This window comes from Haliaeetus albicilla, chromosome 2 (genome assembly GCF_947461875.1).
Source record: "Haliaeetus albicilla chromosome 2, bHalAlb1.1, whole genome shotgun sequence".
NCBI lineage: Eukaryota > Metazoa > Chordata > Aves > Accipitriformes > Accipitridae > Haliaeetus > Haliaeetus albicilla.
The window spans coordinates 23,611,623-23,634,749 of record NC_091484.1 but is presented as its reverse complement, the minus strand read 5'-3'; the positions used below and the strand labels follow the sequence as shown (position 1 = coordinate 23,634,749).

General features: G+C 39.5%; 1 protein-coding gene across 2 annotated transcripts in view; it reads left to right on the top strand.

Moving 5' to 3' along the window:
• Positions 1-1,213: 1,213 nt before the first annotated feature.
• The window catches only part of FBXL2 (F-box and leucine rich repeat protein 2), a 56,206-nt gene continuing 34,292 nt past the window's right edge, over positions 1,214-23,127 (top strand). For both annotated transcript variants that reach the window (XM_069810476.1, XM_069810466.1), the window contains exons 1-2: positions 1,214-1,369; positions 15,583-15,644. In XM_069810476.1, the coding sequence (XP_069666577.1) occupies positions 1,367-1,369; positions 15,583-15,644 (65 nt within the window). In that variant the 5' untranslated portion in view covers positions 1,214-1,366. The remainder of the gene's footprint in view (positions 1,370-15,582; positions 15,645-23,127) is intronic.

Sequence of the window (23,127 nt, the reverse complement as noted above, 5' to 3'; positions counted from 1 at the left end):
CTGCTAGTCTGGGCCTTCTGCAATTCAGCTGAACATATCTAAATTGTTTATACATATTTCACATTTCTGAGGCTTTCTTCCCTACTATACAAACCAGATCAACTGTACGAACCGGGTCGTTCTCCAAAATCTGGAGAGTGTAAGACAGTAGATTCAGAGATTTGCCAACAAATGGTATGTGCATGTACCAACTATTTCCATGCGGGTTCTGAGAAAGGACACTTCTGTAAGAAACTATTTTTTACTGTTAATCAAACCAGAATGTTTCATTCCTTAAAGGAATGAACGCAGCCCGTTCCAAATAGCAAACTCCTGTTATTCTACAATGGCCACTTCAGTTTCCTAGAAATCTGAAGGACTGAATCAACAGAAAACAATACCTGCTGGGGTAATTTTTTCTCCCCAATTTTTCCCATCTCCTCAGTTTTGCATGTGGTATTGTGACTTCTGAACAGATGTAACCTGTAAGTGTGCTATTCACAATATTGTATTTGGCTTTGACAGCTGTTTTATGCAGAAGCAAGCTGTGTGTGCTCTTACTGACAGCACGCATCGCTTTAAAGCGCTTGGCGCTCTGACAGACAAGCTTTTGTGGATTTTTCCGTAGCAATTTAGCATGTTATCATCCCCAGTCATCTGTACTCGTGGTCACAACAGGAGCAACTGCACGCTCAGGTCGCAGCCCCTCCAGTTTACAAGGCAGCATCTCGGACTAAACGTGTCACCAGCGGTCATCTTCCCTCATATGCCAGGCTGCAAACTGGAGGAGCAGGGAGACGGCAGCTACGCCGGCACTAGCAACACCCAGCAGACCTTTAGGAGATCACGCAGCTGGGACCGGTGCTGCCTGGCAGCTGCACTGGCCCTTCCTCGCCTATGAGCACAGAGGCTACTCTAAATCCCAAGGGCCGACTGGTGAGGGCTACCAGGGCCTTCCCACCGGGAGGAAAGGCGACTGTAGGAGAGCCGCGGCAGGGGCCGAGCCAGGGCGACAGCCCTCCCTCACCGATCTGACGGGCTCGGGACCCGCCAGGCCGGCCTGCCCGAGCCCGGCTCCCCTTCCCGCCGCTGGCAGCCCCTGCAGATCAACGTACGCTCCCACCCCGGCCGCCATGTCACCGCCCGTGCCCCCCGCGCCCCTCAGGGTGCCACCTGAGGCGGGAGGGAGGGGCCCGCAGCTGAGGGGGCGGGGCGCGGCGGCCCGGCCCCACCGCGCAGGGGCGGTGCCGGTCACGTGGACCGGCGGCGGCCCCGTCCCGCCCCAAGCTCCGGCGGCGGCGGCGGTGCGCGCGCAGGCGTTGCACCTGGCGCCCTCTTCGGGGCTCCTCGTCGCCAGGACAACCGGCCTCGCCGCGGTGCCTCTGCCATGGTGAGCCTGCGGCCCGGCCCGGCTCGGCTCGGCTCGGCTCGAGTCGAGTCGGCCCGGCCCGGCCCGGCCCGGCCCGCTGCTGCCGCCGCCGCCCGGTGTTAAGGGGCTGGTCCGGCTGCTCGGGGCCCAGGGCGGGGAGCGGCGGCGAGGCGAGGCGGGGCAGGCAGGTGTCGGGGCGGGCGGTGGCGGCGGCGGCGCCGCCGCCGCGGGGAGCGAGTGCTGGTCGGGCCGTCTGGAGCGGCCGCGGGGCCGGGCGGCGGGCGGGCCGGCGCCTCAGCCCTGAGGGGAGGGTGGCGGCCGAGGCAGGCGTAGCGTCTGCGCTTGGCGGGCGGGGGTATGCAGGGTATGGGCGTGCGTGCACCGTGGCGGTGCGGATGGGGTGCTGGGCGTGCGGGGATGCGTCTGCGGGGCGGGGGCGACACGGACACGACTGTGGCGGGCTGTGCCGTCCCCCGCTGTAATGGTGGGGAAGTGAGAGTGCGTGTGTCTGTCCGTCCGTCCGGAGCAGGAGGGGCGCGGCGGGGTTGCGTTGTCCCTCCCTATAGCACGGGCGGGAGAGGATATGCCTGCGTGTCTGTGGGTGAGGTGTGACGGGTGTCCTGCCTCCCTGGATAACGCCGGAGCAGCCATGGTTGGAGCCTGCCCGTGTGTAGAGGGGTCAGGTGTGGCGGGGGTGTGTAAGACAGGGGAGATAATGTGTGTATGTATATGTGTGTGTAGAGCGGCTGGGGTGTGGTAGAGGTGTGTCGTCCCCCTGTAGAAAGTAAGGAGGAAGCTCACGCGTGTGTCGGTGCACAGAGGGGACGTGGGGTGTTCCGGTGTGGATGCATGGGGTGCTGGGCTATATGCTTATGCATGTGCAGTAGGCCAGGGTGTGGCCGGGGGGGGCGTGTATAGCAGATGTATGGTAGGACGTGAGCGTAATATTACACATCTGCGTCAGTGTGTGTGTGTATCTGCTATGATTTGGGCTTTGGTTATGTGTGTATTGGGGTTGTAGCAGAGATGTGACATTGTGTGCAGGGACATGACATGGCATCGTATGTATGGAGTTGTGTCTCTATACTGCTCTCTGGTATGGGCTTGTGTCTGTGTATGTATATATAGTGAATATTGGGTGTGGCATAATATGTGGTTATTTTTATAGGCATGTATGCTATGGGTGTGGCAAGGGTTATCTGTACCTTTATATGTATGTAGCAGATACAGGGTATGGTATTTTGTGTGTATAGAGTGACAGTTGCTTATACGTGCAAGTACACATAGCTGTGATGGTTTCACGTGTATGCACAGATGCATTTAGGATAGATTTGTGGTATGTGTGCAGTGGGCACGAGGTTTGTTGCATCTCTGTGTAGAGATGGTGTGTCATGGAGCATGTGCGTGTGTGGAGGGTGCAGCAAAGGAGGAAGAGTGCTTGAGGTTTGCTCTGTGGGGAGAGTATGTGGAGATGTGATAAAGTATGTGTATGCAGCGAGTGGCAGGGGAGAGGTGCATCATTGATGTTTGTGAAAGGAACATGACAAGGCGTGTAAGGGGGAGTGAGTAGGGACAGGCACAGCATGTTTGGAAAGGGTATTGGTATGATCCCCGTTTTCAGGTACAACTTAAGTGTCTGATGCCTTATTGCTTTGTAGTGATAGTTTTATACAGGAAGAAGGCATGGTTGCTAGCGCTTCACATGTGGGGAAATTCACAGTGTTTTAAGGCAGAAAACTGCTTTATGTGTGTATTTATGTGTGTGAAATGATAGTAGGTTTCCTGTAGCAAGGTCTGGGGATGGAGCTCAGCCTCACAAAGGTGAGGAGCATATCCCTGTGGTGGTGTAACTTTTCTCTTCTTCCTTTGCATGAAGACTTGTTTGTACTCCTTCTCTTTCTTCTCCTGCACTTTGCCTTCCATTCCTTCCCAATTCTAGCCTATATGTTTTGAACCTAAGCAAAACAACCTTGAAAACTAAAATGTGGAGTAAAAATGCGGATAGACCGTGTGGGATTGCAGTATGCTCCTATGTAGAATCATGTTGGATTTGGTTTGCAAAGGTTTTAGGATGTATCTCTTGCTACAAGGAGGAGTAAACATCAGTGAATGAGGCTGTGGGTGGTGTAGTATTGGTGAAGTGATTATGATGCGACTTAATGTGAAGTAGGACATGTCATTAGTATTCCATCACACATCTTACTACACATCAGAGAAGATACAGTATCTTAAAAGTCAATCGAATAAAATGGATTGATCTCATGTTCTAAATTTAGGAAAAATTATGGACTGAAAAACAAGAAACAAAATATTTATAAACCATTTCACAATATACGTAAATATTTTCCATTTACCAAACTTTAGGTATGGAGTTTTCCTTCATGGTCCATTTTGACATTCCTGATTAGATACCTTTAGCAGTCTAAACTCAGCAGATATAGAATCTGCAGAGAAGCACTGAATTGTTGCTGTAACTGCACAGGTAAAAATCTCAGAAATGATATCAGATAAGCCTTACTGCTGTGCAAATTCTTATAGTGGGCAGTTCCTTAGTTGCATTTGACAGCTGATAAGAAAAGGATGAAATAGTGTCATTTTTTAACTCTTTTTGTATTTTTCAGATATTTTATTCAATGAATGCTTATACCTGAATTGCTCTCTGTTATAGCATTAGTCCCGTTTAGGTTGTTCTTTCCCTCTTAATTCTTCATAGCTGCATAGTTTAAAATTCAGGAAAGGTGAGGAAGGAATTAATTTTGACCAATTAACACCAGACCTTTTAGAACAGGGAGTATCAGTGTTCCTACAAATCAGAAGGACCATTAGCTTATTGCTTGCTTATTTTGACAATAGACTGGACTATTGAGTCATCTTAGTTAGGCATGACAGGGGGCTAGTAGATGTGGAAAGTTTAAAGTAAAAGTCAGATTTTTCACTAAAGCATGGCAACTATTTTTAGGTTAGTGTAGAAAAGTAGTACTAGTCTTGGCACTGTGACAATATTGATCTTAATGCCAGTAGAAGGCTACACATTAACAGTACTTAAGCTGTTTTGTCAATTAGAAATCAGAATAACTGCACTAGTTTCATATAAATTGTGATCAACTTGTGTAATAGTTCTGGTAGTGTTTCTACTGAATCAGAAATACACATAAACAGGATATGTTAAGCAGAACAAAAACAGATGAAATTGTGAAACCAAAAAGTTCTCCCTCACAGTTCAGACAGTAGCCTCAAGCTAGTTTAGACAATAGCCACAACATTCACTTGCATTCTTTCTAATAACCTTTTTAGGAAGATGATCCGTATACTTAATAGATTTCTTCATTATTTTTTTTTCTCTTTATGTTTTAGCACAATGCAAAAAATGTTAAGAATTTCTGATCATACTTGAGCTATGCATTTTGGGTGACTTGATTTGAATGTGATAGTGTTGGAGTCCAGCTGTCTTCTGAGCTTTTACAAAACAGCTTTCCCACTTGAACTTAACACGGGCTGGGATATTCTAATTTTTTTTAAAGCTTCTGAGAAGGAAGACTATAAACACAGAGTAACTTCTAAATGGTGAAAGTCGGATTTGCATGCTTAAAAATGCAGGAAGTCTTTATCCACTGTTATAACAAAAAAAGGTACACAAGGCATTTAAAGAGTATAATGATGGCCTTAATTCACAGCATACTGGTATCTCCTCTGTCAATTCCATGTTTATTTTTCAGGATCACGAAATTACTTGTCTGTCTCTATAAAAGTTTAAACTAGTTCTTGAGATTGAAGTTTTTTTACTAATAGTTTATGAAGATCAAACTTTTCTCTGAGACTAATTTTTCAGAAAACGTACTGTGCTATGAATGTCTGAATATCTGCGTATGTAGTGTGATTCTACAACCCTGCATGAAACCAAATGGATTATTTCTGTGATGAGATTAATTTTAATTTGAATACAGTCCCTGTGAATGATCTTGTGGTAGAAGCTGCCTTAGATTCTATTTCAGTATGTCTGTGTAGAGTCTCAAAGTTACTTGAATGGTCAAAGGGTGTTTTGAACGTAGGCTTCTGCAAATTGCATTTGAGTGTCTGACACCTACGGAGGGATTTATTTACCTGGTCAAGAAAAAGGAAGCACAGAATCTGTAAGATGCATAAATTTTGCTGACTCCAATGACCTCCCTCCTATCCCCACCTGGTGTCATGTCATGTCCCTGTCTGTCCGTGTCCCGTCCCCCCCCCCCCCCCCCCCCCCAAACCCTAAACCCCAAGCAAAACTACAGTATGAATTTAAGCCTTTAAATGGACTAAAATAATTTCTGTTGGGTACAGAGAGGTAATGGAAATGCAACAATAGCTGCATTGTTTAAAAGACAAGGGCACCTCAGTTGATAGAATCAACTACGGTCAATCTCTTGAGTGATTCCCTCTGGGTTATTATCTTTGCCTTGGAGGAACCACTGCACTTGTGCTAGAGGAGGATGGGAACTGGAACTGTGCCCTTTTCTGGGCTTGTGCATTTATGACTATTTGGAACCACAAGCCGCTGCTGTGTAGCCCACAAGAAAGTACTTAAAATTTGGTATCAAGCTGCTACCCTTAAAATACTGGCTGTACTTCAGGGTATACTCTCTTTTTCTATCCCAGTGTTTTCCTGTGTTCTCCTTTTGGCAGAAGAAATGGTAAACTCTGTTTTCATTGGATTTGATTGCTGTTCAACTGGTTAATCAGTATGTTCTGTAAATTTAAATCAGTAAGGAGACAAGACATCATCAAATCTACATAAATGTGAAACTCTACCAGTATGTCAAGCTTGTCTGTCTTCAGAGGTTGAAATTGAGGTCAGAGCTTCACAGAGGAAAGGCATTTCCATATCATGACTTGATGTTATATAGTAGTTATCTAAATATTAAGGGGCAAAATGTCTGAGTGTGCTTGTAGTTCTGAAAAAGGTCTATAATCTACTTCTTAAGGAAAAGTATCAAGGTTATTTTATTTCTGCAGAAATTAAAGAACCATAAATTTTGGTAAATACTGACAATTAAGTGAGGGTCCAGTTTCTCGTCTCATTCTCAACTTCTTACCTTTCTTGGAACAGTTTGAAAAAGATGTTTTGGAAGTGCTACTATGATGCTGTTTCCTTTGAAGTCAGTTATAATTGCTGCTTGTAATCATGAAGAGGTACCTAATTTTGTCTCTTATAACTGAAAGCTTTTATTAATTATACACTATATATATGGCATGCGCAGCTGTAACACAGGTTTTGTGTCATCTTTTTTTCTGGTTCATACTCTAGGGACATTGCCTTGCAGAGAAGGTTTGCTCTTCATAATAAAGATTTCACACTCTCAGTCCTAGGAAGAACATCTGTTCTGACATAGTGTTTACAATGCAGATCAAGCACTGCTTTGAAATGGCTTTGTAGAAGCTATAAAGTCATTTCTGTAATGATCTGTACCTTTTAAGTCTCAAATATATTTCTGAAGAGCAGTTATGTTGGGGGGGAAATATTAGTACTCAAAATTTTTGTTTCAGAAGTGCTTTGAAAAAGGGATTCTGCTTCAACCGTGCAGTCAGGACTTAAGCTGTAATTTCATTTACAGTTTGAGCTAAGTGTAGTAAGAGAAAGAATTGCCTTTCTGGATGTGGGATTGCGTGGCTGGAGGGAGTACTGTGTCAGTTGAAATTAGAATGGTGCAAACTCCTGGGGAAATGGACCTGCAGAAGAATCTCCATATGCATGCTCTGGGAGGATTTCAGGTCTCCATTGTCATGCCATCAGTGTGTTAGTTTGTATACTAATACTGGGGACTGGGAATAAAACTTAGCCATATGTATGGCAGTAAAACCAACTATATGCAGAGGTGATGATTTGGAGGAGGAGTTTTGAAAGGTGTACTCCTAAGGGCTCTGATGAATCTGTTATGTGGATTAAATTTGGATAGCTGAGAGTGAATGGCTATCTCTAACCAAATACTGCTGCATTAAAACAAACAGACACCAACTTTTCTCTTGGACTGATTTTTCAGAAACGAATCATGCTCTGAATGTCTGAGAATGTGTATTATATAGCATGATTCTACAAGACTGTGAAACTAAATGGATTATTTCTGTGATGAAACAAATTGTAATTTGAACACACAGTCCCTGTGAATGTTGTGATGTAAGCTGCCTTAGAATCTATTCTAGTATTTCTGCTTAGAGTCTCAAAGTTACTTGGGTGGCCAAAGGAAAGTACCTTTCTCAGGTGTTTTGAATTTTGCAAATTGCATTTGAGTCTCTGCTTTATGCTTGAGGAGGGATTTGTTATTTACCTGGTCAACAAAAAGAAAGCACAGAATCTGACTGTGATGGGCTACTATCAATAACTGCTTCGTCCATCTGATTTTAATTTTCTGCCACAGGTCAGTTGATCTCCAAGCCTGTAAAGTCGATGATATGGGTTTCCCCATGTTCCACTTAGTGATTTGTAGATTTGACTGCTAATTGAATGCTTTATTTTGTTTTTTAGGAATAATGTCTAAACGCTTCATCATGTAATGTTTTTATTTGGAAGTGCATAATCTTAAAAGAGGAATAGTGGATAAATGTCTGAAGGAGGAAATAGTCATTAATTTTTTTTTAAATGAAAACAAACTGAAGAAAAGATTTACCAATCAGTATATGACTAACATGATGAGGATAAAACTTTGTCAAACCTGTTTTTTCAGCTGTCTCTTTAGGTATGTTTACAGAATATACAGGGATACAATTAACAGCTTTTTCCAAATTTCTTAGTGTTTAAACAGTAGTTGATGGATATTTTTTTTTAATTTTTTTTCCTGAACTGAACCAGTATCTCATCATGAAAGATTAGGTAAGGTATAGTTTATTTTTCCACGTGGTTCAGGTTTGTTTTGCCATCTCTGGTAGTGGTTAGAATAAGATGCTTTAAAAGACAAAGTGTGAACTGGGTGGATCATAACCTGACTGGAGGGTTAGTCTTCCATGTAGCTCCTATCTCAGAGTAACATGGGGGAAGTAGAACTTGCAAACCTTTTTTGCAAATAATACTGTAGTGTCTGTTTGATTGAACCTAATGTTTTCTGTCATGCAGGCTACCAAACATAAGTTACATGATAGCAAATATTGATAAAATGCTATCTTCCAGCTGAATTTTAGGCCTGCAAGTAACAAGGTCAACTGCTAATTCTGCAAACCATTGGATTTCCCCTTCATAATTTTTAACAAGTTGAAGTAGGAACTATCGCACTCAGTCTGAAATGTTGAGATGGTACAGAAAAATTTATGCAACTTTGAGTTTGTTTTGTGCCTCTTTGGTTTGTGTCAGAATTTACAATGAATTAAATATTTAAATCTGTGTCACAGCACCTTAAATAACAGTGGTGGTAAGACAGCAGTATGTGAAAGTATGCTTAATATTTGGGGCTAGTTCAGGAGATTGCTGTCTCTCTGGTGACTTTGTAGGAGATGAGGTTAAGTCTTGCATTAAAGGAAGAGCAGCTCAGCTAACAGGTCAGGCTAACTTGTTAGGCCTTAATACCTTGGCTGCTTGCAGTAGTTAAGCCATTCTCTTGAAGAGGCTTGATTGGTGATTTCCAAATGTGTTGTTGGCAGTAGGTGACTACCCTTCTGAAAAATACACAGGAAAGGGTGATGTGAGCTATTTGGTCAACTGAGAATGAGCTGGTGTGCTCAAGGCAGCAGGCAAGGCAACCTCCAAGCACCTCCTGCTCCACGCGAAGAGGCAGTTGAGTTGGAACGGCCAAAGGCCTCGAGATAGAGCTGTGCGGCTACAGACATCAGCTCTGAAGTTCACAAATGACCTTTATCTGTCACCCAGTGAGAACAGGGCCTTGCAGAGCCAGACTGATGCCCTCCAGTAAAATGTGAATGATGTGGTATGAATACCAGTGCTGGCAAAACAAGAATGATGGCTCTTCTGGAAGAAAACCAAGCAGCAAAGTGGGCAGTGTGGCCGGCTGCTTCTGCCTGGCAGGTTTTATTATATTGGACAGCACTTACTCTGGGGAAACTTTAAAAGCAGTATGGCCCTTATAGGCAGCCCTAGGTCAGTGGAAAGCATTATGGAAAGACAGGGAGATGTTCTTAGGTGTATTTGATTAAGGTGAGCCTTAACTGTTTAAGATGACCAACACAGTAAAAACAAAAGGTTTTCATATGAGATGTTAGTTGCTTTTGATCAGTCAGTTTGTCACAGTGCTAGAAGAGAAAAGATCCTGAGGAAAGACCAGTGTAAAAGATCCAGTGGGTATCTGGCAGCAAGGAGGAAGCTGTAAGCCTGCTGAAGACAACGCCCTGGGAGAGGGTGTCCAAAGCAAAAAAAAGAGGTTAGCAACCACAACAGACTAGGGTGGCTGCGATTTTAAAGTACACAAAGTCGAAGCCTGAGATGGAGCACCATGAGTAGCTGGAGCATAGGAGTGAGAGCCTGGAGGGCAGATAGAGTCTGTGTGTTGAAATAAAAGACTTTGCCAGTTTGTCTCTGCTGTAGACGAGCTTGGTTCGAGACGGGATTGCCTTTCGAGGTTCGCTTTGGTGTGTTGTAATTTTATTGATTACACAGAAAGCTTTACCATGGGTTCTAATTTAACACCGATCCTGTGCCATCAGCTGTTGTGTCTTTGATATCACTTATTTCAGTTCTGTTGGCAAGGCGTATCCCTTCGCCTGGCTAACACTCCTTTTGTTGCCTAGATACGGTTACATTTTGCTACTTGCATGGTGTTAAATGATTCTGCCTGTCTGCCTGTCTAATGCATTAATTGTAGGCTTCTGGAGGAAGCACCAGCCAGCTAGTAGCAATTCTCTGACCATTAGAGAGCACTCTGTAGTGTAATGTGAGATAACCTGAGATTTGTAGTAAAGGAAGATCGTCTTCCCTTCTTCTTCCTCTGTTTTTCCGCTGTATTTAAATAGAGAACTTTTTAGGATGCCATTCATCACTTTAGTGTGCTCGTGAACGGCTCTGGGTAGCAAAGCTGATCTGCTGGCTTTCCTGCCACTATAGCAAGAGGTGATTTCAATAGCATGGTGAAGGGGAAGTTGCACAGGCAACAATTGGGTGTCTCTGCTGAGGAGAGACGTGCAGCAAGCTGGTGGGTTTTGCGTTTGGTAACAAAAATCTGCACATCGGGGCAACTGAATAAAACTTTAATTTTATTTTGTCAGGATTTTCCTTTAAAACATCTTGTTCTTATGATGCTTATTACTGCATAAATAATACTGAAAAATACTGCTCTTGCCAGTGAGAAGCTGAAAGACGATGCTTTTTACATATGGCAATATTTAGAATTTAACTAGGACATTTGCACTGTCAACCATAGGAGAAGGGAAATGTATGGATTTAATTCTAAACTACTGTCTCCTTTGGTGGCAGTGACCCAATGCTGGGTTTTATTCCTGACTTGATAAATAATTCAGCCTTGTTTTCAGTATGTATCTGTCTTCTCTTTTTGCTGATGTTCTTTGGGGTGTCTTAGACTACATCTTCCTTATCCCAAATCTACATTTACCCACAATTACTTGCTTCAGCACACTACTAAGCAAGACTATTTTTGAGAGTCTTTTTTTTAAAAAACTTTTCAAATAAAAAGTTGACATGTTGAAAGTCCTTATCTCCTCTGATTTCGGTGGAAATCAGATACGTAAGTATCTCTGTGGAATTGAGCCATAATGGCTGAGCTGCTAACAAAACTGCTTCATCTGTAAAGAAAATAGTCCTCTTCCATAGAGGACTGAATGACAACCAAAATTGCATCATTAAAAAAAAAACCTAAGGACTATAAACAAAATTAGTAGTATAACCTTATTTTGATCTTGAAATACTGGTTGAAGGGAATATCTAAATATTTTAGATAAGCATGATAAACCAGAACAAATATTCCTTTGTTTCTTTGTAGAGAAAAATGAACTTTTTTGAGCATACTACAGTTCTTTGCCAGACTGGGTACAAAACCACAAATGCACAACTTGCATCAGAGAAGATTTCTTCAGCTCAGTAATTCTGGTGAAAACAGGAGAGCTTTATCACTAACTGTTAGACCAGAAGAAAATAATATGTGGTGCTTTTAATGGTGGCAAGCTAACTGTGGTGTACCAAGAAGTTATATTCTAGGACCAGTGGCAATTAGTATGTTTAATAATATGGAAGGGGAAGCAAAATGGGGAGGTAGTCTTTTTGGATTTGACAGATTTACACAGTGGATAATATTTTTAATCTATTGTGTAAATAAAGTAAGTGTAGTTGCTGAAGAAATTTAGTGTAAGCAAATATCAGGTCACTTTTTAAGGAAATACTCCCTTTTTAGCTCATTATAACCAGTCTTTCAAAAGTACAGTGAAGATACCACCAAGAGAGGTCAGTGAAGGAATGTAAAAAATAGCTCAAGATTCGAGTGGTAAGCAATTAACAGTTTTCTTTCGTGGGTTTTGTTTTCTTTGTTCTCACAATTCCTTTAAGAATGTAGAGATTTTCTGTATCTCTTCTTAGGTTTACAGGAAATTTAGGGCTGTTTTTAGAGTAACATTTATTCCATATGTTTGATCTCGCCTGTTCTTTTTCCTTGTGCACAGATTTGTCTGTTGTATTTTGGGGTTTTATACAGTTAAACCCACACTTTTCTGGAGTTTGAGATACCCTGTCTTTAACACAGTCAAACTTGCTACGAAATGCAAAAGCAAAGAAAGAAGAGATATTCTTTCTACATCCATGGTATTCTTAACTGTTATTTTGTATTATTGCATACAGGTATTTTGAGGGCATGTTGTTGTCAGCACTATCTGTAACTGAAGAAAAATAAATCATATTTGACAAGATTATTAGAATATTTTTTACAGTGATCAAACACTTCCTTGACATTGGTTTTGGTGTTGTTTTTATAAATAGAAATAAAAAGATAGAAGTTCTGTGATAAAAATCAAGAAAAAAATAAAAAGAATGGCATTGTTTACTTCAGAGAGGTGATACATAAGTGTACCCAGGGTATTTATATTCATTAATGGAAGTTTTAGATTATCAGGTAATGTTCGAAGAGTAAATACATTATCCTGTTTGCACCTCCTGTCTGTTCTCTCTGCTTGCACACATTCAAAATCATGTTACAAGTGTTCATCTAGAAGATGACTACCCCGGTTATCCCATGGCTGTTCTTCATTTGGGTGAAAACTAGCATTGGAGAGCCTTTAAAGAAGTCCCTCTCATCTTCTGAGATGCAAATGCAGTATGACTCTAGAGGCTGATATACTTTTTTCAGAGTAAAAGAGTACTTTAAAGAGATGCTTTCATTTTTCTAAATATTCTTATTCCATAAGAATAATACTTTATGATAACTATAGCTAATACATACAAGAACACTTAAAACTTAGCGTTTGAGGAAAACCAGCTTCGGATCTGTGGCCTCATCTGTGACTTGTGTAGCAGGCATGGTACTTTGTGTGGCTGGGTAAGTCACACACTTCTCATGTTCAGTAGTAAAAGCTGCATTTTTTATTTTTTTTTAAGTTTTAACTGGGATTCCTAAATACAACCATATTGGTCTTATCTGCTGTCACGTATTCAAAATAGTTTGTCCATCCAGTTTAACAGTCTAAAGATATCTCACATAAACTTACAGAGATTATATGCTCTTTTCCCATCAGAGTTGCCAGTTTGGTTGTAGGTTTAGATTTTCAGCTTGGCCTCAGTAGAAAAATACTCGCTATTCTCAAAAATCTGTGCTATGATTTGTAGTGATTTGGCTTTTTAATGCAGGAGTTGAGGAGTAGTTGGAAATACTCAAAAGTCTTGCATGCATTGTAGCTGTTTGTATTAAATAGTAACTTGCTCGTACCTTACTATCTTAAATGCTGCGTCACCTTCACAGAGTGAGCATATATCCATGTTACTGTACATCTGGGAACCTGTGGCGTAAAGAAAAAACGGATAATAACAGCTTTTGTACTGGCAAAGTGATGGCACACATGTAAACTAGTAGCAGTCTGCAAAGTAGCTTTATTTAAAAATATATACTTACGCACATAAGTGGGAAGTGTATGCTAGATGATGTAACTTTTGAGGAATTACCTGCAACTATAGAATAATTAGATTAAAAGAGGATTTTTAGTGGTCTATGGTACTGAATGTTCAGATTCTGGACCAGAATTAATGAGATTTAAGTTCGCTTGTCTGTTTTACTGCAGACCTTGTGTGCTCTCACAGAGGTAACTTCCTTTTTTGCAATTTAATTTTTTTTAACCTGTAATGCACAAGAATATTTTCCCAGTTTGCTCTTTAGTGATCTTAAGTTCTAAGAGGATGGCATGTATGTCTCCTTTTTCTGAATGAGTGCTGCAATAAACACAATTAGGTCTATGTTTTGACTCTTCTCCTAAAAAATTATCCCAATATATACTTTTTTTCAGCCTATAAGCTGCAAACTGTGAGTAGCATATAATATTAAAATGGCATACGTGCAGATAATTCATAAATCTATGAATTGCCAAGCTCAGAAGCAGTGAACCAGTTCTAAAACCAGTGTTGATGTATACAGTAAAGGCTGAAAATACCAACAGCAATGGGCATCGGATGTGAAGCAGAACCAGAGCAAACCTGAACCTGTGGTCAGCCATGTGGAACTGCTTAAAGCCAAGAATCTCTCTTTTCTGAAGGAACCAGTGTTGTCCTGTTGAAATATATGTGCATAGGTGTTTTACGCTTTGAAAGTGTGTAGTCACCAGTTGGTGAATAATTGTGGTGCTCCAGTTGCAGGAAAGGGAAGCTTGATTAAACTTCTTGTCAGAATGGAGAAACAATAGCATGCAGTTAGACCTGAAATCAGCCTTGGATGTACTGGAAGAGAAAAAAAGGTTCTGTACGGCAGCCAGAAGGAAATTCAAGTTTTCTAATCTTAAAGTACTTCTTAGGGAGATAGTTTCAGAATTCCTGGTTGTGTACTTTCTGCTGTCTCTGTTTTTATGAAGACAGAGCCAAGCTTCTATTCAGCTTTTTTTTCATTCTTTGCTTGACCTTTTTTCAGAACCACCTCTTGTTGAGCTTCCTTTTTCTTCTTTCTTTTTTTTTTTCCAAGAAGCAACTAGATAGTTACCAAGTATGTGATACGTGTTGATGGTAGGATGGACAAGGGGTAATATCCTGATGCATGAGTCAGGAACAGCATATTCTTAGTGAAGGACAGGGGAAAGGTTTCTTCCAGTTGTTTTTCATGTTTTTGTTTTGCATGGTTTTCATATTTACCTTTTAGCATTCAGAAAACTCTCTGCTATTTTGGATCCCTCTTCCTAGCTTTTGTTTCTGGTAATGTGTTTAGCAAATGGGCTCCATAAAGGTCTTGTCTTTACAGGGGAAGTGATTGCTTGTGACTTTGACTTCTTCCAGTCTATACCACGGTTCCTTAAATTCTGATTCAGCCTTCTGGTTTCTGTGTTGCTGTGTTGCTCTGGCAAAATTTCTCAAACCTAAATATTTACAGCAAGTCATAAGTCTGGTCAATATCTCCTTTGTTCAGTTTTTCTATTAACTGTTGACTGATCCTTTTCTCCTTTTGCAGAAATGTTTTCCTGTATAATCTTAGTATTGCCTGCTTTTTCCCTTGGGCATTTTCTTTCATTCTTTCCACTTTCTTTTTCTTAGGAGATGTGTTAGTAATATGAAGTTCTGGGTGAGAGGTATTTTCGTTTTTTCTTGTAGTGCTTCCCTTGCTTATATAGCAGTTGCTGTAATATCTGTGGCAGTAAATTCTTTAAGTCTTTAGATTATTATATTTTATCCATATTCACATACCTGGGCCAAAGTATTTACACTGTAGGCAGTGAAGGAAGGGACTGGAAAGTGTCCAATTTCTGTTTTCTGTAATGGGACAATTTTAGGACTGTGTAACTAGTGCATGTTTGTATGTGTCTTGCTATTGCTAGAAGTTTCACTACTGCCTAAAATACTTTTTTATAGGATGTAAGTATGGCTTCTGATTGCTTGTTTAATGATTATTAAGTTGCTCCACAATTTTTTGTGCAGTTAAATCTTAGCACTAGAGAAGAGCAGGTATGTGTGTGGGTGTGGCCCTCTTGTTAGTTGGTAATACTATAACATTATTTCAATAAACACATGTTGAAAACTTGACATGGACAGTAATTTAAAGGAATTAAGCACCTAAGTAGAAGGTGAAAAGACTCTCTAAAAGCTGTTTTTCTTGTTGGTCTTTTTAAATGATGTTTTTTCTTTCTGTTTCTAGGTTTTCTCAAGTAATGATGAAGCCCTTATTAACAAAAAACTACCCAAAGAACTTCTGTTAAGGTAATTCTACATCAAGTGTTAAGGAGTAAAAACCTGGGGATTGTACATTGGTTATGTGGCTTACAAGCTATCAAGCACTATTCATTCTTAAATCTGTCTTGAAATAAATAGCAACATACCTGATTTAATTCTTGGAAATCTCGAACTTGTCTTTTGGTTAGTCTTGATTTGTTTTAATGTATTCAAATTATACTATACCATGGAAGATGTCATTTGGTAGTGATCTTTTCCTTGCATGTTAGAAGAAGTAGTGAAATAAAATGTCCAAAAAGCTTTGGTGTACAGAGTAGTCAGCTCTTCCATACTGCACAATGTTTTATCTGTCTGAAGAGCCTATAATCCTTTCTCTAAAGTAGTACACGCTCTTCATGTCATGAACTTTATTATAACAAAATAAAACATACGTTAAACTTCAAAGCTTTCAAAAAGTCACTGCAGTGAAAAGCACTGCCTGTTACCATTACTGCCAGTCTGTGTTATATAAGGTAGAACCAACAGGAGGATTTTTCTTACTGTAGTCATTTGGCTAGTCATAAATTTCATCAGCTTGCCGGTGTGCAAGTAGATCGGGGTTAGCTGCACACCAAGATCAGTAAGTTCAGCCCATGGTTGAGACACTGATGGATGCCTTCACGCTCTCATCTTGTTGAAAGTTGATGTCAAGAAAAGTGTAAACTGCCAAATGTGGAGATACTGCTTGACTGGATGTGACCACTTCAGAGCTGGAACTGAACCAGCTCAGCAATGTCTTCTGTACCTGCATACAGGTTTTGTTACAGCCCACTCTTTGAGGGGGGAGGAAGCTACCTAGCTTGTAGCTTGTATGTATGTCATTGCTTCCTGTTTGATTAGAAGTGGGAGAATGTCTCAAATAATGATATTTTGCATCTTGTGTCTGAAGAAAGTGCTCTTAAAACATTATGACTTCTTTTAGTGTCTGTACTATCACAATGCTCTCTTGGTGCTATTAAAGCAGACCGTTGTTAAAGGAATTGAATTTTAAAAGGATTTTCATTTTTGTTGAGAAATAATCATTCCATATGGTGACAGTGTTGTAAATTAGACTTGTAGAACTGTTTAGAAAATGTGATTAAAAGAGATGTGTCACTGAATGATGCCCTGAACAGAAATTCTAATAACTTTGCTTTGTTGCACTCAGTGCCACACATGAACCACAAAATAAAAGTCAATTTAATATGCTGCCTCCTTATGATTCTTTGCTAATCTGCAAGCAGTTCTTTTCTAGCAGTAGGACTCTCCAGATATCTGTGGAAATGACTGTCCTTTTCACTGTTATGTATGCTAAGTATCCTATTTATGGAATTCAACAGAATTTGTTGATGTGGTTTAGGCAGTGAAAAGTATTGTGCACTGAGGTAGTAAAGACATCTTTTGAAAGCACTTATTGATTATGTAGTATGCCTCAGTTTTCATTGTAGGATAAAAAGAAAATATCTGTGAAGCTATATAGATATTAAATTCCTAAATTATTGTGTCTATGCTAATTAATGTGTTGAGGTTGACTGTGGGAATTGCTGCATCTAACTTCTAGGTCTTGGTTTCTTGAATTGTGTATTCCAATGCCAGATTTGGTTAAGTTCTTTAAAATGTTATATAGGGAGTAGCTTGTTTGTTTCATTGAGCAGTATGTTTACTCCAACATATATCTTACTATACAGGAGCTTTTAAAGAACTGAGAAGGAAGAAACCCATGTGCAAGTAACTGGAGAGTACCAGCGGCTTAGCTGTTAGCTCTTGTATTCAAGATAACTTCTTACAGAGCAACTTGGAGGATATTTAGGCTCACCTTGGATTTGACCAACTGAGGAAGTGGTGCAGCTAGACACTGCCACTACACTATTGTGGCAGCGTCTAAAGAAGCCTTTTGCATGATTGAAGGGCTTCCTGGGGCTGGAACGATGAAATTAAATAGCTTAGGCCAAGCATACACAGAACTAATTCAGCCAACCATCTGGTTTTTGTGCACATATGTCCTCTTTGCAATTGCGCAGTGATCTACCAAGGTAGCATAGCAGCTGTAGCCAGAAGAGTTGATGATCTGAGAAATTGAATTGGTACAGTCGGCTTTCTCAGTACAGATCATGATGATCTCATGTGGAATGCTAGGACTCAGGTTATGGGCTGCCTGTAGCCAGAGAGAAATAAAATCCACGTTTCATAACACCCACAATATTGTGCTGACTATCCGGGCTTTGGAATGGAGGGGAAAGGTGTGAGTGGGAAAGATGCTCTGTAAACCTCCTTTTGAAATGCTGCTGCTGCAGAGACGTTCACAAGGCCAGAGGCAGAGTGTGTTAAGAGTGTTATGATGGGATGGGTCAGAGTTCTCATCCCTGCAGAGTGTAGATACCTAGGGAAATTTAGGGACACAAACCTGGCCATCTAAAGGATTATCAGTGGGGAATTTGTTTTATGGTCCTGCACATAAATGCTTTTGTAATACTCAGCCTGAATGTCTTTCAACACCTAAAACAGTTTATGCTCATGCTACAACGTGTTTTAAAGTTGTCTTGCCATACAGTTGTGACAGGAGAGATTAAATATTGCTGCACTGAGTGTAATTAATATCCTAATTATTTTTACTATATTAACTATGCAGTCTACCTTTTAATTAAAAGGAGAGTAAACCAGTTGCAGTGGAAACATTTTGCTCACAGTGCTGGAACTGAATAGTAAATACTAGTCAAAGTGTTGTCAAATGCACTTAATTCATTAGTTGCTTATATCAGATATGTATGAAAACTGTTGGGAAGCACTACAGCTCTTTTTTTAAAAAAAACCATAAAATTTGACACACGGAAAGACTGGTTAATATCTTGTTACATTTCACTTCCAAATATTTGTAAACACAATTTCTTCTATTGCAAGAATTGGTTTTGTTCTCATATGCATCAAGTATTTAAACTTCCGTAATCTGACTATAACAAGCAATCCAGTTTTTTTCTCTAAAGTTGAGAAACCTTTTTCTGATGGTAGACTTAGGAAATACTACCACTCTAAAATTTATCCATTTGATGCTACAGTTGCATACTCTAAATTTGAACAAAGCCAGTCCTTGGTCTTATACTGCAGTTCTTTATATTATTATTAATATTATTATTACAACCAGAATTAGATTGGAAGGTTTTCAGGATGGTGTCATGTCTCTTGCATGTTTTCTACAGAATATCTACTATACTTGTACATAATTGACTGAAACTCTCAGCTTCTCGGGCAAGAACCTCATTTGAAAGGATATGAAACCAGAGATTATTTGTTCCTTCTCGAGTAGACACAGATAACTGGGCACAGGAGGAAGGGGATATCTGACTATATGGGCAGTGGTGGTTTTGAAGAAGACCCTGGTTTGGAGGGATCAGTTATGCTTTGAGGTAGATAGAATAGCTTGAGTGGAGAGGAGGCAGCATTTTGTTTGTAACTTTTTCTGGTTTATGGGCATTTATTTTTATTTGTAATACTGGAGCAATTTTTTTTCCTGTGGAAGAAACAGGCTGCTTCTAAAAAATTTGATTTGTAGTACTGTTCAAACTAAAAGAAAAATGATTACCCCTGTTAGCTATTGCAGTGCTATTAGTTTGCCAGTTGGCAAGGAATGCTCTTTCCCCTCAGTTCTTATATATTACAAGAAATGAAAGGTTGAATAAATGCTCAGTTGTATGATGTTTGAGTAAGAATCCTGTGGAGGTATTATAAATCATGTAATTTAAACAATGTTTTCAGACAATTGTAACTTTTTTTTTCTTAGCCTGTGTGTTTATGGAAACGCACAATTTGATTATACAATACATTAGTTGTGGATTTGCATTGGTGTCTAGAGTTAATAAACCTGTATCTATCATCAGAAGAATCAGAAATCAAGTCAGAGATAGACTATTGCAATTTTAATGGTAACAACTTTTCCAGTAAGATCTCACAACATTGAAGATGGTCATATTTTTCTTTTTTTCCTTGTAAATTGCTGGAAAAAACAAATGGATTTTTAAAGTTGCAGTATTTAGTTTGAAAAGCATTGGAAACAGAAAAAACTTAAGAGAATGTAATTAACATTAGAATGTTCTGACTTTTCAACAGCTTCCAAAAATACTTTGTTTTGTGCTTGATAAAGAGTAATAATACATGTTTGAAAATGGAGGTATAGACAATACTTTTGGCATGTACAAGGACAGACAACATTTGTTCTTTCGTGTTTTAACTGCTAATATTCTGTGCTGTAAGATTTTGCACAAAAATGGCAAGCTGCAGAAACAGAGATGTTTATTCTTTTTGGCCACTTCAACTATTTTCAGTTCCTTTCTGCCTACAAAGTATCAGCTTCATAAATTGTACCACAAATGTAGAAGCTATTATGAGTTCTGCTATGAACCATACTTACTGGGTGCATGTACTTGAATAATAGGTCTTAGTCATCAGACTCAAATTTTGAGTGCTCAGTCAGATTTAAAAGAGGATAAGCAAAGTTTTGGGACTCAAATTAGGAGAGGAACTCAGGAGTTGTGTTCCAGCAGCAGCTTTTCTTGTATGCCAGAATATGCAGCTTGTGAGTGGGCTAATGAAGTATTATATGTGTTTTCATGTTTCTATTCCTTGTTTTTATTACTGCACACTGCTTTTTGCTGAGCTTGTAGTGTGTTCATTATTGTAAAGAAGAAAAATTACCAGAAGCTTAAAATTAGTGAAGTCAAACATAGTATTTAGTAAATTTGAAGTGATGCTTTACCATCTCTGAGCTTAACTGTGGGGGAAGTAAAAAAACGAATATAGCAAGGGTTACAACAAGAAATTGTCATAATGCCATTGGTATTTCTTAGCTAGGTACTGTAGGTACTTAAATGGCCCACAATTGCTGTAAAATTTGGCTGCTGTGTCTTGGTGTACAAAGTACTGACTGGTGATTCAAAGCACTGAAAAATATAAACTTGTATCTGGAACTGTTCTCAGTTGGTAGGAATTTTGTAAACAGACAAACAATGCATGTATTTTTGAAGGGGGGGGAATATATCATCTCAAACATGATTAATTTTCCCCACTTCAAAGATTTGTATAATTAAATACAGCAGTATTTCACCCTGAGTAGCAAAGACTGCTGTTCAGTGTTTGACAATCTCAGGAAAACATTCCGGTTTTATAATGCACATGCAGTCTTATATTTTGATTTTTAGACCATGTTTTGCATCTCTCTAAGTCCTCTATAGTAGTCTGCCAACCAATTACAATATAGCTATTTAGAATCAGAAACAACCAAATTGATACAAGTCATGAACTGCATTCATACAGATTATGAACCACATTGTATAGGAGTTGCTTATGAAAAGTAAAACTTAATTCCTTTCTGTATATTTACAAAAATCTATAGTTTCTGTAAAGGGAAGTCTAATAGTACTTTGTACAAGTAACTTTACGTAATGAAAGTCCTTTGATTTAGCATGCCTGAAATACATCTGTCCAAGGAATTAGTGCAGGGCAGCTACAACGCTCCAATCTTGCACTAACTACTCCATATAGAAAACTTGTTTACATAAGGGTAAGGGAAACATATTTGTTAACTAGAAATAGGGAGACTAACATTGATGGGAAGCAAGCAAGAACAATAGGACTGATTACAGCATACTATCAAATCCAGACTTGCTCCTGTGGAGTCATATACTCATTTCTAGTGGTCCTTACCTCCAAAAAAAAGATCAGAAAACTAACCGAGCAAGTGATCAGAATGAACCACAGGTACAGGTCATGCACAAGATAAAGCCTCTGGAAGGTGATTAAATGCTTTGATCTTTAGCCAGGGAGATAACAGATTTATAATTCTTTAGGACTATTTAAGACTTACTGGCTGTTTTCAGAATTCTTACATGCTTTAGCAGCAATTGTTAAATAATATCACGCTACCAATACTGTTTTTATTGGTTTTAGTATGATTTACCCTATGTTAAAATGGATAGTCGTTTAGTTTCTCTGTACCTTCAGCCTTCAAGGTAGTTTATCTAATCTCAAATATACATTGAGAATGCAACAAGTTGCAATTTTCTGATTAATCAGCTTTTGTTAGAAAATTTTCCAATTATTCTGAAGAGGGAATGGGTTTTAAAACTTTCTGGTGACTTACCTCAAATTCAGGACAGAACTTGTGCTCTGTCTGAGAAAACTAAAGACTCGACCAATAGCTTGATGGTCAGCGTACCCCTTTCAGAATATGGAAAAGGTCTCATGTTGACCTTTTTTTACACTGCTACATGTATTGTTTGTCTGCTTATGAAATTCTTACCAAGATCAGTTCCAGCTGTAAGTTTATATTTTTCAGTTCTTTGTCTCACCAGTCAGTGCTTTGAACACATTTTCTGCTGCCTTTGTATGAGATGCTGAACATTTGCAAATGATTATATGATCAATTAAGTTTGGCCATTTGAAATTGGAGTAGGTAGCTGCCATCCTCTATTTAATATGTTTAAGTGATTTGGTTTTGTTCACAAACAAATGCAAAAGTAAGCTTAAAATGGAATGTTTTGGGCAGAGATGTTTCAGATGGAATTCCTTTAAAAATGTGAGTGAGACTCTAAGAACACAAGCAGAAAATCGCACACTGGTGCCCTTGTATACTGTGTTAATGAGGAAGAGGAGATATGGGAATGGAAGATTATTTTTTTTGTCAAGGTGCTGAGTAAGATTTGTGAATTTTGAAAAGGAAATATTCTTTAATGTTTCTGCTTGAACAATTGGGACTTCCTTATAAATGGAGTGCTTCAGCATTACCTCGTTAGATATTATTTCTCAGTAAGAACATGCTTGTGACAAAGGATTAGTCATACTGGAACAAACAAAAGTAAATAACAAGCATTTGGAGCGGGAGTAACAGCTAAAGGGGATATAGCAATGACTTATACAACTCTTGGAATCATACCTTACCATTTATTTTGTTTCATTTTGTTTTTCTTTTATTTGCTATTAAGTTTCTCTTTAGAATCTGTTCTTTAACTAATGAAGACTTAATTCCATTTAGAGCTTTATTACCTTGAAACTGGAGTCTTATTTAAATTCAGTTTCTTGATTAAGAAATTATCAAAGCCAAATGTTCCGAAGTATGAGTGATATAAAGAAGTCATGCTTTTTATATGGAGCTTTGGGAGGCAGAGGGGAAAATGTTCTTCCTCATTCAGTGCAAAAAGTGCCATCAGAGTAAAAAGGCAGTTCAAAAGATACTCTTTAACTTCCTACAAAAAAAAATATTTTTTTCATTTTGTTGAATATTGATGCTAAACAGTTTAAACAACAATACCAAATACTTACACTTTTTTTTGTCTGTAACTCTAGAAGTATTTATGGACGAGGTGAGTTTTCTTATCTGTGTCTTCCTGATGCAGACACAGGTATCAGGAGGAGAAGCCTTTTGTTCAAGGTCATCCTCCAGGCCAGTAGTAGAGCTACAAGTTGGATCAAGTCTACCAAACCCTAGTCCAGCAACTAACCAAGG